The sequence below is a fragment of the Arvicanthis niloticus genome, chromosome 7 (genome assembly GCF_011762505.2).
Source record: "Arvicanthis niloticus isolate mArvNil1 chromosome 7, mArvNil1.pat.X, whole genome shotgun sequence".
NCBI classification, from domain to species: domain Eukaryota; kingdom Metazoa; phylum Chordata; class Mammalia; order Rodentia; family Muridae; genus Arvicanthis; species Arvicanthis niloticus.
The window spans coordinates 85,630,746-85,654,884 of NC_047664.1; the positions used below are offsets into that span (position 1 = coordinate 85,630,746).

Below are 24,139 nucleotides of genomic sequence, written 5' to 3' on the forward strand. Positions count from 1 at the left end.
GATGACCAACCACTCCCCAACAAAAGGTGGCTTATGGCCTTGGGAAAAGCAAAAACCATACATCCTTAGAGAGAAATCATGCCAATTAAGAGTTCCAAGGCAGATGCTACCGGTTTGTAAAAAAATTATAGCTTCCCTTATCCGCCTCTTCCCTCCTCCTATGTAACCCGCTTGTTTATATTCCCTACACTCCTAGACTCGGGGCCACAACTTCACTTTGTGCAACTTGCAGTCCAAATCTGGTTTTGAAATAAAGGGCTCTTATGTAACTCTACAGCAGTTATGGCAGTTCTTTGAGATCTCTTGGAAGTCGGGAGACCTGGGCATAACACTAGTTTCTGTTAAAGCTAACTAGAGCTTGCAATTGACCTGATTTGGGAACTGGTGTTCTGTATCTATCTGGCCTCTGGGTCAGACTTTTCAGCAATGTGACCAAACACCTGAGGAAACGACTTAAAGGGGGAGGGTTTTGTTTTGCTCATGGTGTCAGAAGTGTCAGTTCCTTGTGACAGAGGATATGGCAGCAGACACACATGCCACAGAAGCCAGGGGGCAGTCCCCCCCCCTTTATTCCATCCGTGTCCGTGATGTGTTACAACTCTCAGAGGGAATCTTCCCCACTTAGTTAATCACAACCTCAGCTGGGCGTGGTGGTGTACACCTTTGATCTCAAGTTCAAGGCCACCCTGGCTTACAAAGTTGAGTTCCAGGGTTGCATAATGAGAGTCTTGTCTTAAAAATCAGAGAAGGGAGATCCATAATCTCCCAAACTATATATATATATATATATATAATTACAAATGGCATTATAAAAATAGTAGGAACATATAACTAAGAAGAGCTCTTACAGCTAAGAGTTAATTCTTCATCCAATACTGAAAATGCTAAGGCTACCAAATTAAATTCTAAAACAGTGATTCTTCCTTTTTTTTTCTAACCCAAATCCTTCAGAAAAGTGTGTTCTGATTAATAAAGGCTCATTGTATTTATAATTACACAGTAAAGGGCGAGGGAAGAAGCCTACACTGAGTACCTAGGAATCCCTGGGATTCTATTACAACACTTTTCATTTTCTCTACTGAAAATATTTTTATCCTACCAGAGTCAATAAAAACTGACTGGAACTGAGACTGTGTGACTTGTAATTCATTCATGTATTCCAACTTGTGGCTAAAATTAAAGCTGTTTTTTTCCAGTTATGTGTTGTAAACACACGTGCATGCATGCACACCACACACATATATTTATATATTTTATATTATATTTTTACATTTTGTTTATTTATTTATTTATTTATTTACTTATTATATGTTTTTTTGAGACAAAAATCTCTGGCTGTCCAGGAATACATTTGTAGACCAGACTGGTCCCAACTCAGAAATTTGTCTTCCTCTGAATCCCGAATGCTGGGTGTAATGGCATGCATCACCATGCCTGGCAACACAATTATATTCAATTCAAATGTCTTTTAAATCTGTTGAGCTGCATTGTGATGCATGTGATGAGAAATAAATAAATACTAAGGGCCAGAAATTAGAAAGTACCAGATGAAGGCTGGACGTTTCTATTCGTACTTTCTGGATTCATCAGTACTAATAAGGAGACAATAAAATAGTTCTTCCCACCAACAGAAAGATTTCACCAGGCTCTTGAAGGATGACTAAGAATTCACCAAACAGATAACAGAAGGAAGGGCAAGGCAGCGCACAGTGGGGAGGTAGAGGAAGAAAGACCAAGAGCTTTGAGACACCTAGGAGAAAGTGTAAGGACTGGAGCAGAAGGTACTTGTTGGTGACGGGGCTTGGTTGCTAGGCCAGAGCAATGAAGTGTTCAATAAAAGATGAAAGAAGGAACCTCAAAATCAGTGAGGACCTATTAGACTGTTTTCAAGATGGAAATGTTTCAATCAGTTTGCATTTTTCGTGAGGGAGGAAGAAAAATAACAGGGACTGGCCAATCCATTTGAACTCTCTAACAGGATTCCCACTGTAACAGGGTGGGGGTACAAGGATGTTGGAAATACCAACAGGTCTGACTGATACTGTTTAAGACTGATTCTTGAAATGTATACGGTTTGGGAGAGATGGTTAAAGAAAAATTAATTGACTCTTGGTATATTAAGGATAAATCTTATTTACAAATCAACAGACCAAAAGAACCTACATGGTTTGATGAACTACGTTTAATTTTATTTATTTATTTTTTAATTGCTTACTTTTTAAAATGGTAAAAAAAAAAAAAAAGACACAATTAAGCAGATGTTTAACTAATATAAATATTCCTGTCTAGGCTCAGGAGATTAAGGGACATGCTGCCAAGCTCAATACCTGACCCCCCCACATAATACTAGAGAACTGATTGCCACAAATTGTCCTTTAACCTGCACACATGCATTGTGGCATGTGCACACTTGACCCTATTTGCGTATTAACATATTAGCTCACACACACGTGCACACCCCTACACACACACACACACACAGAGAGAGAGAGAGAGAGAGAGAGAGAGAGAGAGAGAGAGTAAATGTCAAACATCAAAAATATTTTTTCTGTATTTTTCTGTAAGTCATCTTTCTCTTTCTAAAGCTCTCTGGCCACAGCTAGGTACAATGACATAAATCTTTAAGCCCAGTACTTTGGAGGCAGAAGCAAGTCTGAGACCAGCCTGGTCTACACAGTACAATTTCAGGCTAGCCATGGCTACAAAATGAGACGGTGTTTTCAAAGAAAAAAAAAAAACAAGAATACTATTGGATATATAGCCAATAGGATCAATAAAAAAATACTCAATGGAGCATTTCTTAATGGATACAGTTCAAGTCAAGTCTCTTAGAAATAAAGACAGAAAGCAATAAACAAAGATGCAAGCTGGAAAAGCCAAGTGTGTCTTTGGTGTCGCTCCTAAAGTCTCTCACCATGCCTGCACCTGTTCCTTTCATCCTTAGGAGATGATAATCTGCTGTTTATTTTGTTATCATAAACCTAAGCACATGAAGTTTACACGGAGGCCGCCTTTTAAAAGTTGGTCTGTGCCTGATCTTTCTGACTTCACAAAAACTAAAGGGGAGAAAGTGTGTGTGTGTGTGTGTGTGTGTGTGTGTGTGTGTGTGTGTGTGTGTGTGTGTGTGTGTGTGTGTCCTGTTGGTGGAAGGGCTGGTGGTTAAAAAGCAAGTTGAGACTTCCTCTTCGAACAGTTGCCTTTCAACACTACGGAGATTTCATTTTGTTTGAGGCTGGATAGAACTGAAAGCAAGCCAGACGCCAGAGCAAAGGCTATGATGGCTAAGAAGCCCCCGAAACCTGCCCCTCGTAGGATCTTCCAGGAAAGACTAAAGATCACTGCTCTACCCCTGTACTTTGAAGGATTTTTATTAGTCAAACTGTCTGACTACCAGGTAAGTGTGTAAATGATAATCGTAATCCTGAGCATTTGCACTTAACATAAAACTCATCTCATGACAAGATGATGCGGTGCCGCCTCCTAGTTTCTTGTTTGGGTTATCCTCTCTTCCCTAAGTTAGAAGAATGACCGTAGTTTTGAATCAATGCACACACACACACACATATATGTGTATTATAAGGTTTCTAATACTTAGCCATAATCTAAAAATCCAATGCAATTTCCAAAAGATTCTTTTAAGCATCATGGAAGATTTTAGTGTTAAAAAACGAGTGTTCTATATGTTCACCACAGTTTACCGCTATGCTTCAGTGGTGAGAAGTTGCATGAAGTTGAGGTGATTTAATGATAAATAACAACCTACTACTCTAGTTACATTGATGCTTGTAATGATCACATTGTAAGAAATGGCAAACTTTCATAAAATTGTGAAAATCCGATATTGATTTAATATTGTTTCATTACACATTCTGAAAACACGGTTCACAATGCTGATTTTTAAAAGAGAATATTTAAGGTGTTATTGTACATAGTGAACACATTAAGATTTTTGCAGAAGAACATCTGCTCTAAGAAAACTCACAAAGTACTTCACGTATTTTTTTTAATGTAAAACCTTAAACCACAGTTATAAAAATGTATTTGCTTTTAAAGTTGTAATTGTGGACAACAGAAAATTAATGAGGGAAATAAACATGAAATTATGTTACTAAAAAAGTGAAGAAGCCACTGGTGTAGGTAAAATTTTATGGCATTTTCATATTGACTGAAGTTAGCAAGGTTTTAAGTGTTTTCAGAAGTAGCAATGAGTGTTCAATGAAGATGATTAGGCAAGTCCAGAGGAGTCACTAACACTCATGGAGAAATTATGAATATGAAAATAAGCTAATAGGATATCCATATTTTCTATTACATAGTAAGGTCATTTGCCATTTGAAAGTCAAGCTGTGATTCTTGCTATGCCTGTTAAATTTGCAAATTTAAAAATAGTAAATGTGCAGCTATATTCGAATGTTGTTGTTGTTGTTGTTTTGTTAATTCTACACAGGTCAACTACATGGTTTTATTCACCGGAAGTGTGCAACAGCTAAAAGTAAATTTCTAATTGGTAATTTAAATTTTGGTCTTTCCTTGATTGTCTTCCCAAAGTGTTTATAGTAACTGTGTCTGTTACCAAGATCCTTCATCGGTTTAAAGAAGCCATGTCCTGGCATGCTTACCACAATTTTAGAATATTAGTAAACCATGTCTTCACTTGATATTTCTTCTACATACAGCTTGTGACCTTAGGAAAATTCCTCCATCTCCTCTGAACTCAGTTTATTCAGCTGTTTAAAAAAGAAAGGAGCCAAAGGATGCCACTCGCCTGCAGCATAATATATTATCATTTATTCTGTACTCGTCATTATGTCTGGATAAATAAGTGCAGTGCTGAATCAAGTTATTTTTTATGCAACATTTATTGCACACAACAAACACGAAAAGAGGTTTAGTTTAGTGGGGGTTATGACTTTTTTTTTAAATCTAACTCCTCCTCTGGTTTTGCTTAGAAAGCATGCTTTTTTTTTAAGCACTAGATAATTTTATCAAACATCAAGACAATGTGAAATAAGTTTTGTCCTATTTCTCAAATCCTTGTTTAATAGTGAATAAGACTGGTGTGGGTTTTTTGGTCTTTTGAGTTTTCTTTCTTTTAGTTTTAATTTGTTTTTACACTCCAGATCTTATTCCCTCGCCCCATCCACCCTCCAACTGTTCTACATCCCATACCTCCAACCCACCCCCCTGTCTCCACAAAGGCTGTCCCCACCCCAACCCCCACCCCACCTGACCTCTAAACAAAATGAACTATACACCCATCATAAGAAATTTCTTATGATGGGTGTATAGTTCATTCTGTTGATTAGGAATATAGCTAAAATGGTAGAGCACTTTTCTAAGAGGTATCAGGCCCTGAGTTCAGCCAGAGCAAGAAAATGTAAATAATTGTGAAACATATGTATATGAGAAAACCAATTTATTTACTCATTTGAATTTATTACCATGTTTCTATCTCTCGTGGGTCAAGCAAAAGAGGAACCAGAGGATGACAATGTCAACGTACATGGTGGTTTGATTTGAAAGATGACAATCATGACTACAAAAAAAAGCAGGCTTCATTCACGCTTTAGGTTCATTTTCGTCTGGTTTTCGTAGATATTTGCTAACGTCCAAGAGTCAGCTAGAGGTCTACAAGTAAAATTGCTTGAAGGAACGCCATAGGGTTCAAAGACTTACATACAGAAGCAATAAGAAAAGCTCTAAGGGAAATCAGTGGGATTTCTGCACAACCGGCAGCAAATTCCAGGTGCATTTAGAGCAAGGTGAGCTGAGAGAGCTATCACCAAGTCATCTGTGGTGCTATGAGAGAACAGACAACAGGAGGCTATGCAGAATGCTGAGCCCCTGTTCAAAAGGATTCAGAAGACTGAACTAGAGAAAACGTGGTCTAAGGGTACCATGCTCAGTAAAGAGGCTCTTCTTACGAGGTTTTCTGGTTTTGTTTTTCCAGATCATTTAAAAAGAAATTACAGTACTCCACAGCCAGGGAAATGCATCAACATATGCTGATTTTTCTGCACTTCTAGAAGGAATAATTCAGGCCAATAATCTATGAAAAGTATCTTTCGAGGGAAAGATATGAGACGTTTTCCTCGAACAGCAGCATTAGAAATTTAGGTTCAGTAAGAAGATGTATTCAACAATTAAACCACAATCGAATACAAAATGCATCACAGTTTTTATAAATTGGAGTTTTTTTTTTTAAAGCAAACTTTCCTGAAACTTTAAATACAAGAAGGTTTGGGCAATAGAGGGTTGTTCTTTCCAGCTGTGACGTGTACGGCTTACGCTGTTAAACAGTACAATACGTCCTCTTAGCCCTCGTGATCATCGTAATGTAACAAAGTATCACTTCTCTGATGGCCCTCACATTTATGAAGCCTTTTGTAGTTACCTCTCATGTCCTGAAACACAAACTCCACATTGTAAAGTAGCATCCCTCTTCAGGAAAACATTTTGAACATAGATAGCTATCTACTATGAGAATATGAACATATGTATCTCTGTCCTAATATTCTATATAAATAATTGAATATACATATCTTTTAGATCCAGAACGCCAATGGCCAGCATTGGCATCCATATGGGGGTAAACTGAGGCAGGCTGCCATTGGCAGTCAGTGCTCAGAGCTGCTGACTGAGGTGGACCCAGATACCTACAGGGGCTGCTCCCTAATGCAGCCAGCAATTAGAGAAGTTACTCAGCAAACTTTTCTCTGAGGGAATAAAGCTTAATTTACTGGGGCTGGCACTCCCTGTGGGCAGTGGAAAAACTATGATCTCTTTTAACATCTTGGGGTCAGTAAGAAAGAGAAGGAAACGAGAAAATTCACACATGCACACTCACGTGCTCGCGTGCACACACACACATACACACACACATACTAAAAAACGACACAAGTGTGCTGACACATTGGGCTTCACTCTCTTTTAGAAAATGTAAGTGTTTTGTTCTTGAGATTTACTTCTAATTATGTATATTTGTGGGGTTTTTGTGTGTGGGTATGTCCAACATGGATGTTGGGAACTAGGTCATGTCTTCTGGAAGAGCAGTAAGCTGGTTTGCTTCTTTTTGTTGTTGTTGTTTTGTTTTGTTTTGTTTTGTTTTGCTTTTCGAGACAGGGTTTCTCTGTGTAGTTCTGGCTGTCCTGGAACTCACTCTGTAGACCAGGCTGGCCTCGAACTCAGAAATCCTCCTGCCTCTGCCTCCCTTGTGCTGAGATTAAAGGTGTGTACCACCACCTTGGCTGTCACCATCCCCCCAGCCAGAAAGCATTCTTAATCACTGTCTATCTCCTCCATCCATTTCTGTTAATGTTCATAAAGTGTGTGAGTGAAGCCTGGGCAGGATGTGATGCTACACACCTTTAATCCCAGCAGACAGGACACACAGGCAAGTGGACCTCTGTGAATTCAAGGCTAGCCTGAAGCCTGCTTTACATGGTGAGTTCTAGAAGAGTCAGAGCTACATAGTAAGACCCTGTCTCAAAAAAATAATAATAAATGAAGCTTGAGCCAAGTGATATGGGAGTCTGTCTGACTAGGTTATTTAAAATTTTTTAAATTTAGAACATAATTTGTAAAAAAAAAAAAAAAAACTCATGGAAATGTAAATCTATTAATAATTAAACATTTACTTAATGAATGAAATATGTTCTTTAAACTTCAACTATTAAATTATTTTTTATCATAAGTTTATCTATTCCCTTAGTCTATGTCAGTAATAAATACTGTTTAATGAACCCGGTCTAAGCATCGGATCCTCTGCTAAGTATGTTAACTTTATATATTTGCTCAGTCCTTTCATCTCCAGTAGAGAGCAGCTATATCCAGGCCCTATATAATCTCTGATATAGCCCTGTCACTCATGCAAGCTTCCACTAAAGTTGAATAAATAGTTTTAAGTTAACGAGAATTCCAGAAACGGTCTAGTTAAGAACAAGTCAAACATTATACTAAAATAAGTTTGAAAAATATTTACTCAAGAATTAACTGTAGGGCTAAAGACATGGCTCAGTGGTTAAGAGTACTGGCTGCTTTGCCAGAGGACCTAGTTCGAATCCCAGCACCTCTATGGTGTCTCACAACTGTCTTTAATGCCAGTTCCAAGGGATGCTCTCTTCTGGTTTTCAAAGACGCCAGACACACATGTGTTGCTGATAAAAATACATGCGGGAAAAATACTCATACATATAAAATAAATATATCAATTTTTCTAATTGACTGTGAAGTAAAGCCCTTAAAATGTGGGGGAACTTCATTTAAGAATGTCATATAATGATTACATGTATGGCAATTTAAAAAATTATGGGAAAATTTAATGAATAGCCAGGTGCAGTGGTATGAACCATTAATTCCAGCACTTGGGAAGCAGAGACAGGTAGATCTCTGTGAGTTCAAGACCAGCATGGTCTACACAGCAAGTTTCTAGACCAACCAGAGCTATTTATTAAGATATTGTCTCCAAATTAAAAAAAAGAGAGAGAAAACAATAAAAGAAAGAAGGAAAGAAAGAAGGAAGGAAGGAAGGGAGGGAGGGAGGGAGGGAGGGAGGGAGGGAGGAAGGAAAGAAAGGGAAGAAAGAAAGAAAGAAAGAAAGAAAGAAAGAAAGAAAGAAAGAAAGAAAGAAAGAAAGGATGTGTGTGTGTGTGTGTGTGTGTGTGTGTGTAGCTCAGTGGTTAAGAGCACTTCTCAGCACCCACAGCAGGCAGCTCACAACCTCTTGTAACTCCAGTTCCCAGTGATCCTTGGTTACATAAGGAGCACACACATGCACAAATAAAATAGATAATTTTGAGGCAAAATGTGAAAGATAGAGAATAACTTTATGTCATACAATTACAAAAGATAAGACAGAAGGCAGACAAGTTGAGTATGACCTTGTGAAATGGTGTCCATGATTTTTTTTCCCCAGGAGTACAAACACTATTGGACGGAGCTGAGAGGAACCACACTGTTCTTTTACACTGACAAAAAAAGTACAACTGTAAGTAGAGCCTGACATGGTTGCCTACTTCAGCCTTCCAATAGACCCTTGGCATATAATTCATTATCCAAACATGTACATCTGAGGGGCTTATCAATTCCCTGAACAACTCAGAGGATATTAGTTCACATTTTTAACTCTTTGTTCTTTTCTTCCTGGCCTAGATAATAAAGAGTTAGTTTAAAAGTAGAAATCTTAGATACCTTGCTATAAACTGCTCAATGCAAAATGATAGCTTCCATTTCTTGTAATTATGGAATGCAACTGTGTAATCTGAAAGGAATGAGGTGATTCCCATAGCATTGGAACATACAATGCCACAATTTAATTTTCCCAGACAAAAACTTACCCACTTACCCTCTTAGACTTCTAAGAGCTAAAGTTTCTTATCCTCTGAGGAGAAGGAGGATAACGTGCTTATTTAATTAACCCTTTAATGAGTAAGCATATATATATGTATATATATATGTATATATATATGTATATAATCAGCAACTTTTCAGTGATGTCAAGAAAGCAAAGTCCCTGGCCAAAATCTTGTGTGATTCACAGTAACCACCTTCACTTAGAACACTTCAAGGGGTAATATAACTTGGTGATTGGGAGCCTGGTATGCTCAGAAAGATTGCCTAGGTTTTTCAGTGTTAGCCCTGCCATTGGTAACTGGGTAATTAGTATCTTGAGATAATTTTACCTAACCTCTCTGTGACTCATTGCATAAAAAGGGGCACGGTAGAAAACAGATGAAATCTGAAATTGGGCAATTTAAAGAATGTTTAGTGACGTCATTATAAATATGCAAAGCAGTGGGCAGAATATAGAGAAGTCTCACACTTAGCTGTCAGGCTAAAAATAATGCCATATTACCACATGGGGCACGAGAGGAAAGAGTGGGAGAGCTCATTCTTAAGGGAAGCATGACATTTGATTGAAGGATCAGCTACATAGGGCACTGAACCATCTTTCTGCCTCCGTCTCCTGAGTGCTGAGATTGCAAGACTGCACACCACTTGGCGCTCTAGGATGGCTAATTCCTAGATTATGTTGTAGTTAGAAATGGCAGGTCTGTGCAGAGGTCCCTCAGTCATGACATTAAAAAGCCCCAGCTCAGCTCATACTATCTCCTCCCACCCTTGGGAGGCTCTGAGCCATCAGACATCCTGTTATGTTTTAAGTTTAAACTCCTGTGCTTAAGAGAGTTTAAGGACAAAATACCTCTAACTTGTAAGCCCCACTTACCCAAGGACAAATAACTTCCTGGAATGCTGAGGGCTGTTGTTCATGAAAAATAAGTCATATGTTTGATTTCTATTACCCAGCTTGGTTGCCTCAACTGCACGGGATGTGCTCGAGCACACCTAGGCAGAAGGTGTGTTAGGATGTGTGCTGGGATGTAGAAGGTATGCTAGGACGATTGAGCAAAGGCAGGAAGTATGTAGCCTTGTGAGTTTCGCCTTTATAAGCCTCTGGCTGATGTAATTCTGTATCATACATTGGAATCTGGGTATGGACCTGGCCGGTATCTAATAAAGCTTGCTTCAGATTTGTTTAAGAAATTGTGGTAATGGTCTTATTCTCACTTAGTGGTATTAACAACTATGTAATCCCCTTTTTATAAATAAAAAGGGTCAAGTTTAAGGATTAAGACACAGTAGATGATCATACTTACCTCGAAGGGTTGATACCGTCATCGCCAAGGTGGTTTTCCAAGGACAAGCTTTTGTCATCATATTCTAGATGTGCTAACCCTTGTAATTTTCCTGAAGGTGCTAAATGTGGGGAACTGGCTGCATAATTCGTGTTAGTAAAGAACTGAAATATCATTTTCCTCTGAAAACACTTTTATACATATACATGAAAGAAATTGTACAATATGATATCGCTAGTAAAAGGGGATGTAACCCAGGTATGGCCTATGAGCCCTTGTTTTAGGCACAGTACCACAAATAGGTCACAACAACAAGGCTCTACAGCTGTCCACCTACCAATGTTGTTAAAGGAGGATGAAAAACACTTGGGGGAAGTTTTCTGGGTGACAGATTCAGAAGAAACAACAGAATAGACCAGCTGAGAACTTTTCTATTTGTGTGATCTACAAAAGGGAACAATTTATAGGTCTTTACATATCTAAAAGGCTTAGAGGATGTCATGTGGAAATGTCATTGAATGTGTTTAGTGTTCTTCCAGGGAAAATAATTCAGGACAAGTGGATGGGAAGTAGCTAGAGAAAAACTTTGTCTCAAAGCATGGAACACTTAGTAGGGCTGCTTCAGCAGTGTGACTTCAGTGTTGTTATTACAGATGTTCAGCCTTAGGCTTGAAGCAGGGAGAGAAGATTCAAACAGCTGGGTTGAACAGCTGACCTTTAAAGCTGTTTTCAACCTACAGTTAAAAACAGAAGATATGACTCCTTTTCTGTAACTGGTGTATCAGATACTGTTTGTTACAGCAAAACTCACTGAGACTAATCTAGACACACCCAGAGTATATATTATAAGAAGGGCTGCCTCTGGAACAAGCAACAAGCCAATACATTATAAACTCATTTGTAAGTGGTTTACCAGTTTCCAGAGTGTGAACACTCCTGCCATGACTGATTCAACCAATCAATGTACTGAGCATGGCGTGTGAAGAAAGGCACAGCAGTGCTGTTGCATGGTGTTAGTGCCACAGAGAACAAGGATGTAAATAATGCGGACACTACAGACAGTAAAATATTGCAATGTAATTAGAAAATGATGAAATTTGAATTTTCACTATATTATACATTTTATGTTAATAAAACATTTCATTTACTGGTATGTTAGTATAATTAAATTTTAATAGTAGCCATGATAACCAACTGCAAAATTCCCAAATATTTAGTATGAGTCTTGCAAATTTTTTCTGGGTCAAAGTCACAACACCACCCCAAAATGCATTTTTACATACTCTCTGGTATTGGGGAAACCAGGTTATTATGCAAATACGCTTAAAAAATATGATTTGCCTACACGTTGGAACAAATGTGTCTTACCCAGGAAGTAATTTAACAATATTTTTCTTTATCTTTGCAGTATGTTGGGAAGTTAGACATAATAGACCTCGTGTGCCTTACTGGCCAACAATCAACCGAAGTGAATTGTGCAAAATTCACTCTTGTTTTGCCCAGAGAAGAAGTGCATCTGAAGGTGAGTGAGGAGAAATAGCAATTCATAGAAAGCAAAGTTCTGTGCATCGCTTTTTACCTTTTAACATCCCATAGCTGGAATGAAGAATTACAAGAGGGGCCACGTCTTAACACTTAATACCTTTTTGGTTTTTTGTTGTTTTTTTTATTATTATTTTTTGGCCAAGGGCTTCTGTTGTCTGAGTTACAGTTGAGAAGAACACACACACTTGTTTAGTCTATAAGCACAATGAAACCTTAGACAAATCCTCTGACAAAGTCTGACAAAGTCTGACAAAGTCAAGGCTCCCACCTGGTGTTTTGCAAGGTTGTCCTTGAATAGCATAGTGAGCTACGAAAAATCCCCCCAAAACGGCAGTCATAACACAGAGAACAGCTTGGACTTGGTAAAGATAATATTGGAGAAGTTCCTGGGAAGTTGCTGGCTGACTTGGAGAACTGCAGAGGTCAAATTTTGCTACTTTATGCAGTAGTCATATATCACAGGAAAGCTACCCAACCTCTTTGCTCATTTGTTTTTTGAATTAGAAGTAAGTGTTTGCTCAAATGTAAGGCAGTCTCCCTGGCCACTTGGAACACTTCATCAAAATTGTAACCTGGTTCACCTAGCCTGCTGTTGTGGTCTTACCGAGAATGACCCCATGGGTTCCTTATGTTTGAATGCCTGGTCCCCAGTTGGTGAACTGCTTGAGAAGGATTAGAAGGATGAGGAGGTGTGGCCTTGTGCATCATTGAGGTTGGGCTTGGAAGTTTCAGAAGCCCACACCAGGGTTAGGGTTGGTGTCCTTCTTGCTCTCTGTGCCTGCTGCCTGTGGATCAGGGTGTAAAGCTCTCAGCTCCTGCTCCAGTGCCATGGCTGTTTGCCTGCCGTGATGCTCATAAATTAACCCTCCAAACCAGCAAGCAAGCCCCCAGTTAATGTCCTTTGTAAGAGTTGCCTTGTTCATGGTGTCTCTTCATAGCAGTAGAACAGTGGCTAAGACCCTCCAGTTCGTTATGACATCAGTTTGTCTTACTCTGCTCTACATTCTATTTTTCTTATTTGTTTCTTTCCAACAAAATCAAAAGTACTATTACATCAACTATTTATTCTTCCTTGCTATATTTCAAACTCCATAAGAACGAGAATTTTTGTTTTGTTCCCAAGATCTACATTTAACTATATATTGAATGGATATAAAAAAGGATAATAAAAACACCTTTTCCTAAGTTACATTGAAGATTTTCAAAGCTGTTTTATTCTATAAAATAAAATATTACAATTAGCTGAAAGAAGATATTGATTTTATAGAAAAGGGAAACTAAAACAAATTTAAAATGAGTACTAAAGTTAGTTGCTCATTTCAAAAGCTTCCATGGTAGGCAAAAATAGGAAGACAAATGATAGAAAAATAATTGTCCTTATGTTACTTCAGGTTACTTTTTATGAACACAGAAGGAACAACTTGAAGTTGATCTGCATGGAAAATGTGGTTGTTATGGTTTTTTACTGATTCCTCAAGAAGACAAGATAACATTTAGTTTTGGTGTAGTGATGTGAAGCACAGACGGCTCCATATTTACTTCTAGTGAAGATCATTCAGGACCTCAGTGCAGAAACGTAGCAAACAATGGCCACCTATAACCTTTCTTCACCATGATTAAGCAGGCAAAACCTGTGGAGAGCATAGCTAGATGCACTCTAGGTCATGGTCACTTTGTCGTTTGACTCTGAGAATGCTAGGTAGCTGGAAATGGCTTCTAGAGATTCTCCTCTCTCTTCCTACTACTTTGCCAGAGGCAGACAAGGGTTATATGTCTCAATGTGCCCAACTTTAGGTGACTTTTGGAGGCTTGAATTCATGTTCTGACGCTTATGTGACAAGTGCTTTATTCACTGGGCAACCCCACTCCTGGTTATTTATATTTTTGCTTGCCTATAAAAGAAAACAGGACTGAAATGTTTCATGATAAATATGTTCATTCTAAGCAAAAAGTAAAATAAAGTATTTCTCCTTGCAGCTGATTTTATAGTTTAAAATTGTCAAATGATCTTATGTAGCAAAGTTCCTGAACAGAAGAATATGTGGTTCTGTCAATCTTGCTAGTTTTTTTTCTCTCTTTTTTTGTATGTATGTGCACATGGTACATGTGCATGTATGCATGGTATGTGTGCATGTATGCATGGTACGTGTGCATATATGCATGGATATTTGGATGTGCATGGGTGTACAGGTGTGTGTAGGTACACTTGCGTGTGTGTGCTCGTGTATAAGGGGTCCAGAAATTGACAGCAGATACTTTTCTCATTCATCCTGGATCTTATACATAGGGACAATACCTTTCACATGGACCCCATGGCTTCCCGGTTTGACCAATGTAACTATCCAGCTTGCTCTACAGAGCCTGTCTTCACCTCGTAGGTGTAGAAAGTACAGTTGAGCTTCCACATATACCTGGCATTTTTCTTGGTTCCAGAGGTCCAAACTTTGGCCTTCACACTCATGTGGCAAATGCTTTACCCAAAGAGACATCACTCTGACCCACAATCTTGCTAGCCTTTGATGGCAAACTAACTTTGTCATAAAATAATGCAGTGAAAACTTCTTGTTATTTAAAGTTAGTATAGATCATTCATTAATTATGTATTTTCTGCTTTATATTTGTTTTCATCTCTAGACAGAAAACACAGAGAGTGGAGAAGAGTGGAGGGGCTTCATTCTTACAGTAACAGAGGTAAGAGGACCATCTGCTTCTTTTGCTGAGACAAGGTGTCAGTAGCCCATGGTGGTCACAAACATGATTCTCCTGTCTCGACCTCTCAGGTGATAAGATTACCACTGTGAGTCACCATGTCCAGCAGAAGATCATTAATGTCTGCTGATTCATCTAGCTGTAAAATAGTTGCTAACACCAACCACAACTGTGTGCATTAAAGTGACTGGGATGTAGAAACTAGAAAAGGCAGATAGAAATCCATTCTTTTGCCTCTCAAAGTCATATATTTTTTTAATCTCATCTTATCCGGTGGGTTAAGTGTGATCATGTTACTAAACACAGCCCATTTCACCTTCTGATAACTGTTCTGAAGTGATACTGGTGAGCCAGGGAGATTGGAGATCTACTTCGTCTATGATTTTCTGCTCTATAAATGTTTAGGGCACGGCATCAACTCACTGTATGTGGATACATCATTTGTTAAAATGTTCCACCTCTCTGACTATTGCTCCAAGAGGGCATAATGAGGAAGTAGACTTGGGTATGAGAACACTTCACTAGGACATATTCAGGTGACTCAATCGAAACCACACTGCTAGAAAAGGTAGTAACAAGAGAACCAATAGAGGAGCCCAAGGAGCATAGGCTGCCTTGTTGCTTTATTTGAGAGACGAGAGTTCTCATTCCTGAGTCCCAAGAACTTGATTTTGAGTCTTAACATCACAACTGATTAGCTATGGTGCTCTGAACTTTAATCTTTCTGATCATACTTTTTGTTGTTTTGTTTTGTTGTTGTTATAAAATGCAAATAACAATACCTGTCTTGTAGGACTGTTGGTTATAATAGTCTTGTTGTACTATTTTTGGTAACATTTGTAGAGTGACTGAGATAAACATAAAACTGATAATTCATGAAAAGTAGCTAAAGAGAAATATTAAAATAAAATAGGGGTAATTGTTTTATTAGTTCCTCCTCGTTCCTTTATTTCCTTTTGTTTTGCTTCTTTTTTAAAATGATGGTATGATGAAACTTTTGGGCTGTGTATCCCTATCAGGAAGTTATCTAAATTTCATATGTACAGATACAATGAATACACAACAAGAGGAATTAGTGAAATAGTAACTAAGTATGGGACTGGAGACACACACACACACATACACAAGAGACAGAGAGAGAGAGAGAGAGAGAGAGAGAGAGAGAGAGAGAGAGAGAGAGAAGCTAAATTGAAAGGGAAGTTGTATACTCTCATGAATTCTCTTGTATGTCACCTGATAGGTTTGCACTCGCCTCTGGGTGGTCAAATTATAAATCAGATATGGCTGCCCCCAAATACTGACCAGCTAGCTAATGTCACAGTTAGAAAAATGTTGTACCATACTTCTCCAGAAAGCTTAGGTTGTTCTCAACTAACTTTTGAGATGTGAATACAATTCACAAAACTATACATAGATAACCAAAATCAAAACACATTTCTAGAGAAGTAAAAAACTAACATGCAGAGAAGTATCTAACTGTTTAAATATATGAATGGATGGCTAGAAATGTAGTCAGCACAGTGTAAACCTGCTGATCCTATGCCCACCTCAAACCCACAATGTCATAATAAATAATATGAGGTTTTTCCAAGTTAACTTTTGTGAGAATAAGTGATCTCCTAAAGATCCTAAACTTCTTGGGCATTGCAAATGTATGTGAGTTCAGGATGAAAAATGAGAGATTAGCTGGGTGTTGGTGGCAAATACCTGGTCTACAGAGCAAGTTCTAGAGCTGTGAGGGCTACACAGAGAGACCCTGTCTTGAAAAACAACAAAACAAAACAAAACCCAAAACAAAAAAAAACCCACCAAAACCCAAACAAACAGGAAAAAACAAAAGCAAAGTATGTATACTTTACCCTGAGATCAGATCAAATATGATCTCAGCCAGGCATGGTGGTGATACACTTTTAATCCCAGCACATGACTCTGTGAGTTTGATTCCCAATCAGGTGTACAGAGTGAGTTCTAGAACAGCCAGGACCACATAGAGAGATAGTGCAGAGTCAAAACATACAAAAAAAGCAAAATTAACTAATCTAACCAACCAACTAGTCAACCAACCAACCAACCAGCCAAACAACCAGCCAAACAACCAACTAGCCAACCAATCAACCAGCCAGCCAACCAGCCAACCAACCAAATAGTCTGTGCAGGTTCTAGTTGATATAGGGGCAGTACTGTAATGCTTACATTAGATTGGAATCTTCTATTTATTATTGTTCTGTCCATTTGTCTCTGACAGTGGACAGGCACTCAATCACTACAACTTCTTGTGGCCATAAGCTCCTCTCTACTAAAGCCAGTGTGCTAGTTAGCTGCAGTTATACTTTGCCTACTGTTTTAACTGGTTTCAGTTGTCAGTTCCTCAACACGTGTCACTTCTACCTGGACAAGTGATTAGACTGCATGAAGTCTTAGAGAGAGAAAAGAAAAGAAGGACTGAGACAGACCAGCTGCCAGTTGTGCCTGTGGAGAAAGAGAAGGAGCCGGTACAAGACTATGCAGATGTACTGAACCCTCTGCCTGAGTAAGTGCACAATTGACTAGTCTACTTATTCAGTTAAGACTAATTGCTAATTACCAGGTAGTTGAACTCGTTAGAGCAGGGATGCTAAATATCTTGGGGATCAGTTCTGAGCACATGCCACACTTCCTCTCTTACGTCATGATCAACGTTGTGCACATCTGAACTAACTCTTACCACAGAGGAAATCCCCTTCCACCCACACATCTAGACTAAATAGATATCCTTCCGGAGCTCAAACCTAAATTAGGCCCTAAAACTGGATTATTTACCATCATGTATTCCAAATATTTTTAAATCCTTAGAATATTGTATTCAGTTGTTTGAGAAGTGAGCATTGAACTTACCTTTTGAGGAAAGCCTTGTGTAAAGTTTTCAAAAAGAAAGTACTGGGATAGCGGCTGGATTCGGCAGCATCCTTCCTCTGTCTTCCTTCTTGATGAAAATATTATGGGCCTTTTCCTTTGGGGATCTTGGTGCTCTTGCCATTAAAACATGTTCTGGTTTCATCATGACATTACGTTCTGAAGCCCAGTCCACTGTATTAAAGTCACTGTAACCTGCTGATCAATGCTGCCAGCTCAAACTAGTCAGGGGATCAATTCATAAAATAAAAGGCACATGGACTGTTTCTTTTTCTTTTGCCCCAAATATAAGAAGAAAAAAAATATGTCTATTGCAAGTAAGTAAAGAGAAGATTAAAATTAATTCTTGTTGCTACGCTCAAAGATAGTTGCCAATAACACTTTGGATGTATCATATTTGCTGTCAAATTTTTCCATAACTATTACATTTCACTGAATATAACATGTATTATAAAACAGGAAGTGCTTAGTTTTTAAATTTTATGTCTGAAATACTACCAGTGCCACTTTAACACAAGTTATAAACCATGCATGCTTTGAATCCCATCACTCAGGGGGCAGAGGCAGGAGCAGGTAGGTCTCCAATTTCAAGGACAGTTTGGTCTAAAGAGTGAGTTCTACACAGCCATACAACAGGGCTATATGGTTATATAGAGAAACTTAATCTTAAAATATCAAATAAAAAACCAAAACCCTACAAACAACAAATTATACCAAATAGAGTCAGTTCAGACACAGTCTTTTTTTTTTTTTTTCCTCAAGACAGGGTTTCTCTGTGTAGCCCTGGGCCCTGAACATCCAGGAACTCACGCTGTAGACCAGGCTGGCCTCGAACTCAGAAATCCGCCTGCCTCTGCCTCCCAAGTGCTGGGATTAAAGGCGTGCGCCACCACTGCCCAGCTGTCAGACACAGTCTTAATGTCAGTGGTTTAAACAGAGCCCCGCTTGGCTTGAGTGTCTTATAGCTTTCATACCACCAGCTCTGGGAAGACAAGACAGGAAGATCTCCAAGTTTAAGGCCAGCATAGTCTATATGGTGAGTTCCAGACCCATCTCAAAACAAATAAACAGATAAACAAGAAAAATGGAGCCCCCAAAAGAGCCTCAGGAGATTTTGGAGTCCTGCAAGGAAACTAACAAATCAATGTAAGACCTGTTATGGATTGAAACTGGGGCTATGCTATTAGTCATCATACATTTTCAATGGTTATAACGATTACACATGAATTAGTGGACTGCTTTTCATGTCCTCTATGTTTTAAAGATAAACATTACAGCTCTCAGATTATTTTGGTATCATTATTTTTGAGTAATTACCTTTGTCAGTATTTTTAAAAATCTTTTTTCTTTTCATCTCATATTTGTAGATGTTTTTATGCAGTTTCCCGGAAAGAAGCAACTGAGATGCTCGAAAAGAACCCTTCTTTGGGAAATATGATCCTGAGGCCTGGTAGTGACAGCAAAAACTACTCCATCACTATCCGCCAGGAGATAGAGTATGTTCAATTTAATCTGGCTATCATATTGTTAAGAGCAGACATTCCGGTCATTACCTGCTGTGAATTCTCTTAGGGGTGCAAGTATTAGCACAAGAATGAGAAGTAGTGTAACATAAACAAAGCTCTCTCCTTAGTGGTGACAAAGAGAACAGACCTGTGATTGCTATTGTTTTAATGTGTAGTGTTCATGAAGGCACTCAGTTAGTGGACATTTAAGCAGAGGCTCAAAGAAGAGAGGGAATCAAACCACACCAGTACTGGGGCTTGGGGGAGCATCCCAGGCAGCAAGTGTACATGGTCAAAAGCAGATCACCTCTCTTGTTAAGGAAACAGAAAGAGGTCATTGTGTCTGCATACTTTATCTACAAAAAGGTCCACTGAGGAACATCTTCCTAAAGTTGATGATGATGATATCTATCTATCTATCTATCTATCTATCTATCTAATTTTGTAAAATGGTTTTCTTTTGATAAAGCCAGTAATACTTAAATGCAAGTGTCAAGGCAGAAGAGCTAGCTCAGTCAGGAGGTAAGTGTGAGAACCTAAGTTAAACAGAACGAGAGAGAGAGAGAGAGAGAGAGAGAGAGAGAGAGAGAGAGAGAGAGAGGAGAAAGAAAGGAGAAAGGAGGAAGGAAGAAAGATAATAACACATGTTTATAATTCTGCAGTGGGACGGTGGGGACAGGCAGGTCCTTGGGGCTTGCTGGCCAACCAGCCTAGGTTACTTGGCAAGGTGCAGCCAGTTAGAAACCCTGTCTTTAAAAAAATGGTTGAGGATACATCCATGATTGATCTCTGGATTCTACAAGTTAGTGCACATGGGTATATGTATACCCACACGCAAATATACACACAAAATAATTTTATATATAACTAAAGCTTTTGGACTTTGAAAACCACTCCAGCTTTGAGAGTCTGTAAAAACTGCATTTTAATAGAGATTCTGGATTAGGTAACACTGTCACAATTGATAATATACTTTCATCCTACATTGAAATATTCAACAAATGTCTATATTTTATATAAAATATAATAGAACATTAAAATTATAATTTATTATTCTTTGTTAGGATCATATTCTATTTATTTACTATAATGCATGTACCAGTAAATGTAGCAGTTTATTTTGTAAATATCTATTATTCTAAATGGATCAAATATGATGATATTGATAGTGGATAAATGGAATAAAGAGTAAATAATATTTTAGAGAAAAAATTAAAACCATAGCATTATGGCTCAACTGCCCTTATGAGCCATGGTCCCAGAGCTTCATTTGCTCAACAGTGTATATACATAGACACTTGGTTTTCATACACCAGCCATGAGCAGGTGGCAAGCATGTTACGTGGTAAATTAGATCCTGGTGCTCCCAACTCTGTGTGGGTGTCTGTCTGTGTATTTTTATAGTTTTTCACAATAAATAATTGCTAAGCTTCTTGAAGGTCTCTTAATTTATCTATTATTATATACTACTATTTTTTTAGTCTGTAGAATACACTGTAATGACAAGCTGAACACTAGCAATAAATTTTCAACTCTATCAGAATGCAATAACAATATTTTTAAAGCTGCAATTTATTTGATTAATAACTTAAATAGTGACCTTGAAATAAATCCAAAGGAAGTATAGGTCATAGCGGTTGGTGAATATGTTATGTAGTAATCGCAGCCCTCCCCTCGCCTTTCTTTCTTGAGATAATATAATGGCGACATTCCCTTCCCCCTTTCCTCCTTCCAAACTCTTCCATAGACTCATCCCCACTATCCCTCAAATTGGAGGGCTTTTTTTCACTAACATTTATTGCATTCATGCAATGTGTGTGTGTGTGTGTGTGTGTGTGTGTGTGTGTGAGAGAGAGAGAGAGAGAGAGAGAGAGAGAGAGAGAGAGAGAGAGAGAGAGAGAGATACACACATATCCTGCTAAATGTAACCTACTATTTCTATAATGTTACTTGTATGTAGGTTTTCAAGGCTGACCATTTGGCACTTCACAACCAAATGCTGCTTTCTTCCCCTGGGACGACCACCTGTCCCACTCCCAGATTTCCTCAGTTGTTTATGATTCTCTGTAGAGTTGAGGCCTCCTGGGTTTAGTCCCATTCACTCTGGAATGTTCTTTGGTGTTGTCCTTTTCAGCCCCCGTCTGAGCAGTCCTGAACCTTGGACAAGCATCAGCTCTTTATAGGAGATACAAAGCATTAAGCTCAGCCCCAGTCTTAGGGTTCAGTATCCTCTGTTTGTCACTTGATTTTTAGGGATGGCAGTATGAGGGAATATTAGAATTGTGCCTTGCTGGTCGAGCTGAGTTTAGTGTAAAGCTTTTGGCAGGAATCTAGACTATTAAGAAGCACCTGTGTTTCCCACAAAACAAGCTTATTTTCTCTCAGGGAGGTTCCAGGAGACATGCTCAGCCATGCACGTTGGTCAGTGAGTCCGGTAAACACAAGCTGGAAAGGACAAACTGGTTTACACAGCAAAACTTGAAAGTAGTTTTTGTTCTTCCATGTGTTTACAGATCAGCTGTAGGGAGGCTGCTCTCAGGAGTACACAAAGGTTGCTAGTGCGAACGATCAGGTGTGTCCTCTCAGAGCAGAGTTTGTCTTTACCCAGGGAAGTGGCAGGTGAACTCTTAAGATACAAAGCTAGTCTCACAAACCTCACACTTCCCCCCTTCAAGCTATTCTGACTAGGAGCTGGGCTTACATTATAGGCACCTAATTAGTAGCTAGGGAGATGAGAAAATTCTTACCACAGATCCATCCTTTTGCAAAAATTGAGGTGAGGACTTAAGAACAAATATTTAGAACCACATTGAAGGCCACACTTTTTTTTTTTTTCAGCTAGCTTTTTTTCTTTGTAGCCTAGGTTGACACGTACTTCTCCCAGCTGGGCCTCTTTTAAGTACTTGGGATCCCAGGTGCGTGCCACCACATGTCGCTTGGCTCCATTTTTGACATCATAACCAGCATACTTTAAACAGCAAATTTTACCCATTTTTCCTTTCCCAAGCTAAAACAAAACAAAAATTGGAAGAAAAGTACGGTCTAAACAGAGAGACAAGGCCTATGAGACTTCAGGCCACTCTTTCTCTGCATCAGCTCAGACTTGGAGATGTAACCCCGTTACTCAGACGTTCGGAGAGCTTCTGCTGACCTCTGACTTTGTTCATCTCACAGCTTCCCATGGACTGATGAGATAATGTGACCACTGTTCCCAACAATCGACCCATTATATTGATACCCTTCGTGTGCCTTGTGCTGAGTGCTACAAACATTTCCTACAGGCGCCAAAGGATAACCGAGATCTATAGTATCGTCCATGCTTCACAAAGTAGACTTGCAGAAAACAAATATTATCTACGTATGTAGATAAAAGTTATAATTTAGTGAGTGCTTAAGTAAGTCAAGGTCTTTACTAATGGCTTTTGCAAGTATTAACACCTCCATGATGTAGACTGAAAACACATTCACTCACACTCACACACAGCGGGTGGAGGCTTAGAGAGCGCATATGATAAAAACAGAATTTAAGCCAACTGTCCTATCAGTCTCCCAAAGGGTAGCAGTCATTTACTGTCAGGATACAGGAATTCTAATTAAAACTGAAGAGTTTTCAAAAGTAACTGTCTGATTTTAAAGATGTTTCCCTGATTGGGGTGAAGGTAGGATGAGAGCCAAGCATCTTGAACAGGCACACGTGAGACATCCCCTGTGTAAAGATTCTCTCCCTGCCAGTCTGTAACTGATTCATGACCTTTTCTCATTAGGGAATACTTCTTATGAAAGGAGCAGGCTGGCTATGGGTGATCCCCTGTATTGAAAGTATGTCACAGAGATTAAAGATTGGCTTTCCTATGTGGTGTGCAACTGAGAGGAGACTTGGACATGGCGGTAGATGAGCGGAGCCCCCGAATAGGACACTGTCATAGCCTTTGACCCTGAAGGAATATAAACTGGAAATGGAGATGTTACAATTCTAAACAGAAGGCGAAAAAGCCCCATAGACAAGTTAAAGCGGATGAATAATTTCTCTTATGTTCAGACATAAGGCAAATATTGAATCAATTTGCTACTCAGATAAATGACACCATAATACATGCTATTAACTCCACACCATTAGAAAAAGTTTACGTTAAACACAATTGCCACATGAACCAATTGAGTCCAAGACACACACTCTACTATTTCAAACTAACTATCATGGACACTGACTTCTGTTGGCATGGGAGAGTCTTAGCTTACAGCAGATAGCATTTTGAGACGAGCTCCTAATATTATTCAGTTGGCTTTAAAAAGTCTGTGTTTCTAATGTTGAAATGCAGCGAGGAACACAATGTGATTTTTTTTTTGTTCTGAAGCAGTTTGTAGCAAAATCTTACTATTTGGGGTGGTAACAATTTGGTGTGTTGTAAAACTAAAGAGGAAGACCCGAAGGTACCCCTGTGGCACTTACAGTCCCATCTCCCTGTTACACAGCACTTCCCATGTTCCCTGTCTTTAAGATAGCAAAGTTAGCAGCAATAGAGGGTAGCATGTGAGCTAGCATAGTAACAGGTGTGGAAGGCTGCCTGCTGGGATTAGTTGATGAGGCAGAATACAAAGCTTTTTGCTTTTAATAATTCCTTTTATTTGTCTTTAATAGAAGGGGTACATTATTTGACCTATATGTGCCCATGTAAGATTATTTTATATTCCTTTGGGTTTTGGTTTATGTTTTATTTTATTTTATTTTTGCTGTTTGCATGCTTGGTTTTGTTTCCAAATTTAGGTAGTGGTATACATTATACAAGCAATGAATCACTGAGTTACATCCCTCCTCTTTCATAAGATTTTATAGCTCTACTGTATAGGTTATGG

General features: G+C 38.7%; 1 protein-coding gene across 2 annotated transcripts in view; it reads left to right on the forward strand.

The window, feature by feature from the left end:
• The first annotated feature begins 3,065 nt into the window (after positions 1 to 3,065).
• Positions 3,066 to 24,139, forward strand: part of Stap1 (signal transducing adaptor family member 1) — a 31,654-nt gene continuing 10,580 nt past the window's right edge. Inside the window, exons 1-6 of one of the 2 annotated variants that reach the window (XM_034509390.2) lie at positions 3,066 to 3,394; positions 8,915 to 8,986; positions 12,043 to 12,156; positions 14,814 to 14,870; positions 17,246 to 17,418; positions 19,148 to 19,276. In XM_034509390.2, the coding sequence (XP_034365281.1) occupies positions 3,275 to 3,394; positions 8,915 to 8,986; positions 12,043 to 12,156; positions 14,814 to 14,870; positions 17,246 to 17,418; positions 19,148 to 19,276 (665 nt within the window). In that variant the 5' untranslated portion in view covers positions 3,066 to 3,274. The remainder of the gene's footprint in view (positions 3,395 to 8,914; positions 8,987 to 12,042; positions 12,157 to 14,813; positions 14,871 to 17,245; positions 17,419 to 19,147; positions 19,277 to 24,139) is intronic. The other variant, XM_076938726.1, reaches the window with a different exon arrangement.